At 37.8% G+C, this 9,550-nt stretch overlaps 1 protein-coding gene across 1 annotated transcript; it reads left to right on the forward strand.

Moving 5' to 3' along the window:
* Positions 1 to 1,293: 1,293 nt before the first annotated feature.
* Positions 1,294 to 9,541, forward strand: LOC115451282 (ninjurin-1; the record flags this gene model as incomplete). Its single annotated transcript, XM_037446590.1, has 7 exons — positions 1,294 to 1,411; positions 1,860 to 1,970; positions 5,877 to 5,993; positions 7,576 to 7,602; positions 7,702 to 7,763; positions 8,251 to 8,424; positions 8,708 to 9,541. Coding segments are annotated over 7 exons (786 nt in total), but the record flags the coding sequence as incomplete, so codon positions are not given.
* Between the last annotated feature and the right edge of the window lie 9 nt (positions 9,542 to 9,550).

Genomic DNA, 9,550 nt, shown 5'->3' on the forward strand with positions numbered 1-9,550 from the left:
TATTTATACGACACTGCGCTTGTTGCCTTGAAAATCGTCACGGTGCAGTGGGTCTCGATTGTATTGTATTTATAATGCATGACTTCTAACACGATATTAAAAATATATTTAAAGTTATCATTGCATAACATATAGTTCATGCATAAACGCAATGCAATGCGACCCGCATATTATAATATTTTAGGTGCACAATGCATATGGGTTCATTTTGATTCATTAGTCAGTTCTAAGAAGATAAAATACGTATTATCTTGTGTCTCGGGGAAGCACGGGTCCCGAACACATCCCGCGTTGCGTGTTGATTATAATTATAAAATAAAGTGTAATGGTTTCAGATGGTGGAGTCAGAGCGGGAAAACCCGAGCTATCTCCTTCCGCCGTCACGTTAAATTGATTTAACCTAAAGATCCTTTCTGCTAAACTCACTCGCAACGGTCTTTTACTCAAAAGCTGATTGAATTAAACGGATGTCGTTAAATAAAGGAATGACACGAATTTGGCTTAGGGTTCATCCATACGTCACATAAATTTAATTTTTACACGAGCATAATTATTTATGAAAGAATTGCACCTATGTGCAATTAGCCTAAATACGCGTGGATTAGATGTTCATGAAGATTTTCATGTGACGATGCCTGAAACCAATGTCAAAACGGCGAAACGTTCATGAACTCACATATGATAACACGAAACGTATCCGACATTTTTTTTTAAATCCATTTTCGAATGGATTAGGTCATGACGGGTGTTGTTCTGCCGAGCGGAACAGGTATTACCTACCGTTCACACCAGGCGTAGTACCTCGTAACCTAACTTGAATGTTGGGCCGAGTAACAAATACACACATACATGTATTATTGGATATGCTCAGGCTCTTTTCGATGAAGAGATACGAAGTCTGGAGATACGAACTCTGAATGCGGCATAAGGGATTGTGAATGCAATCTCTATGTTTTATTTCTATGTATAGTACATTGTACCTAGTAATCTGTTTTGTTTTACTATTTGGTTGAAATGCTCGTCTCTCTTGGCTATTTTGTATTAGACTACGAGACTATTCCGTCCTCACATCCACTATTACATTTCCTGTAAGCCAGCGGCAGTGGCACGCGTTGTAAGACACCGAGCGTTAAAGTTCAGCGAGTCTCTCAACTAATTAGTCTTAACCCGCAATAAAATTAATCAAATAAAAGGATAGGGAGGAGTTGGAAATATATTTTCACTATAAGTTGGATCGTGGAAATAAGACAAGACATTCAAAACTATCGCCAACATTTGTTTTTTAATTAATAGTATTTACATTATTGTTTGTTTCAGGCGAACGTGCCCCGCGTTCACGGCAAAGACACAGAACTATCGTGGCAGCCGCTCCTGGAGCCTGACAGAGAGAAGCAAAAACCACCATTAGCTGGTAAGTTCACCTTTACAATATTAACCAGACGACTCGCAAGTCGTCAGGATCACCAGAATATGAAATAATTACGCACGACTATGAAAAAATTGTCAATGCCTCCCTTAGTGATAAAGATTGTAGTTTTGGTCTTCGACATTGTGATCACAGAACGATACGGGTAATAAGATTACATAGTGAAGCTGCCACTTCATCTTAATTTTCTGTGTAACCGTTGTACTATATCCAGTCCACCTTCTGTTACACTGTGGTCTCTTAACTTTCAATAGATGTAAAAGTTTAGCAATTTCACATGATCTAATAAAAGGTAATTAGTATTCTAACAAATCTTCGTTTTATATTTTTTCCTTTGTTTTAGTCCCAGGAGGCTTCTATCTGATATTGTATATTGCCATAATAACTTCCTTCACAATTAACGTTTCCAATGAATATTATTATGGTTCACCAGGGCCAGAGATCGATGACTTGGACGACGAAGTGCACAATCCATCCGGCCCATACCCTGGCATCGATGAAGGACTTCTGGATATCGATGGAAGCAAGCCGGATCACCCGATTGGTAAGAAATCTCCATTACCCATTTATCTATGTCATGAATGAAACAACGTAGAAAGTATGAGTGGACTGATTTTATAAAGGAAGCTATGCGATCATGTAGATTCGTTGATGAGTAATACAAATACATCATCTCATTCTACCTATTTTTACCTTTCCCACGCCGCCGTACGGTCAGGCGCAACACACTATTTAAAATTAGCTTGGTGTTTTACAACCAGCTGTTTACCTATGGAGCGAACCTTCGCAAAATTTGCTCTACTTGAAATTTGAACCTATTACACCCCAGTCCATAGCACGTGTTGCCATTATACCAGGGTGGCGACAGACTGCTATACTGCATAATAATGAACGAATTATCACAAGACTCGCGCTGTTTTTCAATGACTGCCAAGTTATTGCTTATGTCATCGACCTTGACTGCCTTCGTTTATTTATCTCCGCAAGCACATTAAAAACTTGTTTTATGTACATTCATTGTTGAGATATCACAAATCAAGTGGATAAGAAATAGAGCTAAGAGGGTACTGGATATATTTTGTTCCCGAGACGGTTTATGTAGAGACAGTATATATAGTGAAAAACCGCCATAATATTTCAGCTCCAATTTTTACTGTATATAGCGTAATTTCTGCGTAATTTAAGACTACACCTTATGTCAGGGTGAGCGCAGTGGACTGACGCAGTACTTTCTAAATTAAAGGTCTGTGCAGCTGTTTAATCGCGGGTAAGGCTTACGATCAAGCAAGCGCGACGCTCGGCTCGTCATTCAATTGAAATAAATCTAGTAAAGATGAACAGTTTGCCCGCACACGCCATATCTCACTCACATATACTCGTATTGCGACATATACCACGCTCTGGCTTTAGTCACATTATATTTGGACTACATTTTTAATACGATAATAATGTTCTATACCAGGAAAAAAATATGATTTTAATCTCCAGTTGCTAGACTTATTGCATATTCGCAAATATTTTACAATTTTATTATTAGGAAGGCGTGATATCGATCGTTATGTTATTATTTACACATTATCTGGTCATCTGTCACATTACTAGATATATAGCACGCTTGGACAAGAGAACCTGATCGTTATTAACTAAGAATATGTTATGAAAAAGGTTGTTTAATATTATCTCATTCAAGCCGAGTTTAATAAAGAAATAAACCGACTTAATAGGTTAGTTATTAACGAGGATCTAGTTGTAACTCTTGCTTGGTATTTCACTTTAATTACACTGGAGTTACTACTAGGTAACAGGTAGACGTTCGACAGCACAGTTGGGAATAGGACTGACTGCCGAAAAGAACGCCCGCTGGTTCGAAACCCAGGGCATCTGGAAACACACCTCTGACTTTTCTTATTTACGTTTGTATTGCTTGTCAATTATAATCGCTCGCTTAAACGGTGAAGGAAAACATTACGAGGAAACCCTATAGAAATAAGAAACTTCAAGGATTTCAAAGGTATGTGAAGTATGGTAACCCGCACTAGGGTAGCATTGTTGACTAAGGCCTATGACCAGTTACAGAAAAAGCATCAAGCAGCGGGCCAGTACCTATATATAATACAGGGCTGGTACATTATATTGCCATTAGGTGCAGATTGCAATAGCCATTGCTCGGAAAAAAAAACAGCAAAAACCTTGCTCCGTCATAGTTTTAACAGTTTGATTAGTTGATGGACGGACAAAAATCTCACGCTCGGTTGAATAAGCCAAATAAGAAAGTTAAGTACACATATTACAGACCTATACCTATCGGGCTAGCTTTTTAGCATACCGTATCTTTATTCTATGCTATTGACAACAACTCTAGAATCTATATACCGTTAAGTACACCCAAATTTAAAAAACCCTTTATAAATTGTAGGTCTATGTATTCTCTCTTGTTAAAAAATTTTTGAATATATTTAAAAACACTATATAATAGCGTCATTCGATATAGATATCAAAGATGATTGGTGATAACGATGACATCTAGTGCCATTCTTCAATAAAGGCCAAACACGTTGATCTTGAACGTAAAAATTCTTTACGAAATCTCGAAGTTTAGTATTTATGACAGCGGAAATCATCGACGAGGAAAGATGCGAATGTAGAACAAAGGCACAGTCATCCATTGTTTTGGACAATTACATGCAAATTATGATAAAACCTGTAGGTACACACGAAGGCCGTATGATAGCGCAGTTGATAATAATTGTGGTCAATGAACATTATACTTTTGGAACATTATCAGTGCGGTCGCTACCACGGAATTTGATAAATAATTATTCTGAGGTATAATGTTAAGGGTTAAATAGATATTGCCAGAACTTTCTCAAATTAAATGTGCTATGGAACATTTATCTTTGATAGAATAGTAGCCTATCTACCGTTCTTAGCGAGATTATATGATACGTCGGCACTTAAAACTGTTCATTCAAATATTCAATATACATTAGTCTATAATTTTTCAAGTTTTTTTTCCTTTGGACGTGTCGAATAACTGTAGTATAGATACGAGTTCGTTGAACTTGGCCGAATCAACGTCAAGGAAACTTCCTGACACGTTGATATACTAATATTTTAAATAACCAAGAGCTACATATTCGTTAGCATGAGAACAGAATAACGTGATGTTATTTGAATTTGTATGACCGCCGTCTGAGAATTGTTTATTTAGTATTCATTATGTAAATCTAAATGCCACAATAAGACATACAATGTTATAAAGGTTTTTAATTCTTAATTTGGCAGTTTATGATTTATAATATCTTTACGGCTTGTTTCAAACATTCAACTATTATTTTACTTAAATATCTTTGAAATATACCGAAGATTCTCTTTTTCTGTACTATTATTCATTCATGTCACACCTTGGTAGAAAAAGATACACTGTTCGAGGATTTGCAATATTTCTCTATCACTAAAAATAAATTCATAGTGCAGAAAATTACATAAACATAATCCTAAGTAGATATTTACCTACATAATATATGAATTAAGATAACGTGCAATCTAACAACCCATTCATTGTGTTTGAAACATATGAAGCCTGAACAAACAAAGCTTAATAAAGATAGCAACAATTATGCCGAGCAAACATTTATTTTGTCACATCATCGATTACAGGTGTGTGAAGTCTACCAATCCGCACTAGGCCAGCGTGGTGGACTAAGGCCTAATCCCTCTCATTAGTAGAGGAGGCCCGTGCTCAGTAGTGGGCAAGTATATAATACAGGGCTGATATTATTTATTTATATTATATCATCGATTATAATGGAAGCTCAATTCCATACCCCTTCCATTCCGCATTCCCCCATTAAAATATCGGTGGCGTACTATCTCTTCTTATAGTGTTTTTTTTTATTTATACGGGGACGGCTAAGTGACCGCCACTCTTGTAATTTTAAATTATTCGTTATCTACTCTTTCATGTGCGGTATATGGAGTGGGTTCCAATAGAATGTCGACTGACGAGAGACTACCCTCGACAGTCGACACAATTATGCCGGCCTGTTTGAACCGGATATACATGGGCTGATCCGGAACGCGACACACTTACGTGGGCGATTATGGTGGGTTTTAACATCTTGTGTATGGTGGTCGCTATACTGGTGGATATAAAATATATCCTAACACCAGAAAGTGCGATGTTTATAAACAGCAGTGGCCACTTGTCATTAGGCAACTTGTTTATTTACACGTACTTAGTTGCTTCAATGATCTCGTGGCAAAGATCTTAGCATTTCCCAAGCGGGGCAATTAAGATTGATCTATTTATAACAAGAAAATAAAGTCAACAGTTAGAAACCAGGCAGTCTGCAGTACATAAATTTTGTCACCAATTGAAACATTGTAAATCATGCCCCAAACTGCCGAATCGTAAACCACTACCAAAGCTGTAATGTATTGATTCCAGGTGGAGAAGATGACAAGTATCCGGCCAGCGAAGATGGGTTGACGCACGAAGACGGCGCCCACACCGACGACGGTAAATGGCTCGCATCGTCGGGCGATGAAATCGACTATCCTTACGGTGAATGGTCCACGGCCCATAACACGCCTCACACCTTCCACGGTTAAGTAACGCTCTGCACCTATATACAGGGTACTTCATCACAAATCACTGGATAATTGAAAGGCAAAGTGAAAGCGTTTATAGGAAGCCTTGAAAGGCGTAGTAATTTTGGGTTATTAGCCTTAGAGAGACTGACGGAAAAAAAAAATTGCGTTATAAAATAAAAGAAATACTTGTTTCTCTTGTTTCCTGCTATCATTAGAGTTTAACCCCTGATGTCGATGTTTGTCAAGTACTGACGAATAGTCACGAATACGAGTGTAAACAGCTTAAATTGGTGTATTCGTTACTCATAATAATTCATAGTCCCAATGTATTTGTGCATATTATTCGCCAATAGTTTAAATGAGGCATTAGACTATTCGGATTAGTCACTGAGCAGCGCATTTCAAATGTTAAAGCCGGGCAAAGTATTTAGAAGTCATTCCATAGTTGGAATGATATTACTTATGTCTCTAAGAATTTTAAAATAACTTACAATGTCCAATATCTTCAGAAATAGCGCTCCTTAAATTAAAAGTATTTATTTACGTACACAGTTCATAAACAGTAAATAATCTTCAATTACTAGTATAATTTGAAGGAATTTGTTTATGACCAACTGCGCAGCGTACCCAAAACTATGGAGAGCACTAATTCGATTAATGTTAATGACTTGATTTCCAATATTTTGTTAATTTATAGCGTTATCTATTAAATGCCATCCTTTGCGTTTTACAAAGTAAAACTTTATTATCATACAGAATAGATGCTCTAAATATAAAAGAACGCACCTTAGTCCCGATAATTAGCGTCAAGTTCGCACATGCAAGCGTAGATAGCGAATAATTTAAAATTACAAGAGTGGCGTGTGGTCACTCGTCATTCGTCCCATCAGATATTACGACTCATAAACATAATGGCTAGTAATTTTATTTCAACGTCCTTCAAATAGAAACACAATACATATTGCGCACTGTGGTGGCGCTTGGTGGCAGAAATATATTGTTTTTACTTTGGATATCTATCCATCTTTAAAATCTTGTAAGCAAATATACCAGGTTATTTGCAACTGTGTCATAAATAATATTGTCCTAAAGGTGCGAGGTTTAAGATCTAAATACACGCATTGAAGTAAATACAAAAAAAATACACGACGAATTGATAAACTCCTTTTTTTGAAGTCGGTTAAAATGTAGAAACAACAGTTGCAAATGGCTTTAAACTTTGAAGTACCTTGTATATAGCTTGATGAGTACATTCATTTCTGATTGGCATTGCTTTATTTTCCCCTGCAATTAAACTAAACATTGATTTTGGAATGCGTCACAGGAATAATTTAGAATTTTGTATTTTTTTATTCTTATAACGTAAGCGGGCAAAAAGTTCACTCAGTCAAGTGAGTTTTGGTGGCTTTGTTTAAGAATAAACGAAAACTGAATTACAGCGAAACAAAATGGATCAAAATTTGCATGTTTCGAAGCTTTGCACATAAAATTATACGCTTAAATCCCTCCCTGACGTTCCTTTTCATTATCACTCATACATTTTGTAATTATAGATGGGGGCAAAGCAGTCGGGTCTCATGGTAAGTCATAACCACCGCCTATAAACAGCAAAGGAATAATGGTCGATTGTCTTTAAATGCTAAAATATGGGCTGCTTTATTAATTCAAAATTATTTCAGATGGCGTCAACGGGCTCGGCAACAGATTTGGAGACGACAGGCCCATCTCACCCATGCCCGGGGTACGTATTTTACATATAGGTTACATAGTGTTACCCTACGATAAGACGCAAGTACGTAATGACGTCCCCCGAGGCAATGCTTATGCGCTCGATCTCCATACTAAATACACGCCCATGCACGGGACGATATTTATCGCTCATGATTGTAAGTATAGATTGAGGCCTATGATGGACTCGAAAACATTTCCCTTCCTTTCCTGCTCCGCCCATCCTAAGATGTTCCCTTCTCCTTCATCAACTTTTCCATCCTATTTTCCTCCTCCAACTTTTTCCAGGGTTTTTTAGTCGCTAAGCCGGGGGATTCTAGTATTCCATTCGCTTTTTCCCCTGGTGATGACTGCGGGGTCTGTATCTATAAAAAAAAATGTCTGATACGGCAAAGGGCTCATCTCGTTTCAAGAGAAATACTCTTGGTCTGTAGGCCTACTAATTGTTAATTTATCTAATCCTAAATAAATTTAACTGCAATGATTGAATTCCATTTTAGATTACGCCGAACATGAACACATACCAACAGAAGAAGAATCTTGCCCAGGGCATGATGGACCTGGCGCTGTTGTCTGCCAACGCAAACCAGCTGCGCTACGTTCTGGAATCATCCACCAACCACCCGTACTACTACTCCAGTGTGACGTTCATCTCTCTCAGCATTATCCTACAGGTACCTATGTTCTACGAAGTTAGGCAATGTTGTGAATTATGATGCTATAATTTCACCCTGACGTCGTATAGTGGTTAATTCTGCTTCTGGTGTTTATAATGCGGCCCAAATATACCGTCGTATTTAATTATGTCTGATGTCCTTCAACTTGCTTGAAAATGTGTCTGGCGCTAAGTTCACATTGGAAGGAACTTCATTGAAATGAATTCAGTAGTTTTTACGAGATACGAACAATTTATCCGACTCGTTAGTTATAGTCATTTACATAATGTATAATTTTCAGATCGCCGTCGGTGTTGGCCTAATCATGAACAGCCAGTACGACGTCAACGAAAAGGATGACATCCACAAAGCGGACAAAATAAATAACATGACAGTGCTGGGCGTGTTCCTGGTCACCATCGTTAATGTGTTCATCACGTCGTTCAGCGTGGCCACGCCGGCCGTGGCCCCCACCTAGCGGCCTCGCGTCCACTCCGCGACATCTAGCGACAACAAACTCTAACTTTATATAAGTGAAGTTTTAGTAATGTTCCTATAGAGGTCTATTTAAGCTGTTTTCGTCTTGTATCTCAATTGTAATGTTTTTTAAAAGTATTTGTACACCAAACCAGTATACGGCTGTGTCAGTCCGTGTATTATGATTCTTAAATGTTCATGTCTACTTACTACCATTATAGCTGGCACAAAGATGTGCTTGTTATTAGTACAGTAGGTACTATTTGTGTGTTCCACATTATGTGACAATACTCAATAGTAAAAGCATTGGATGCGTAGCAATTTTGACTGTATATTAGGCAATATTATAAGGTATTGGATGCGTAAAAAGATTGATTGTCCGTAAGGCAATATTATGAGACTGAACATGTGACGCGCACAGTAATGACCGCAGTACTTTTAGTTCATATTATAAAGTTTCACATAATGTGGAGTTGATTTAGTATAAGTTGTCGTTGGATTTTAACCAGTCTTAGAATCTCTGTAGTATATCAAGACTGACGGCTCAACTACCAACGAATATAACGTCTAGGCCAGAGGCGGCTTTACCTATTGTGCAGGGTGTGAGCTGCACACGGGCGCAGTATGTCAGGGGGGCGCTACACACGACACCTTCAGAGACCAGCGT

The sequence above is a fragment of the Manduca sexta genome, unplaced genomic scaffold (genome assembly GCF_014839805.1).
Source record: "Manduca sexta isolate Smith_Timp_Sample1 unplaced genomic scaffold, JHU_Msex_v1.0 HiC_scaffold_3243, whole genome shotgun sequence".
NCBI lineage: Eukaryota > Metazoa > Arthropoda > Insecta > Lepidoptera > Sphingidae > Manduca > Manduca sexta.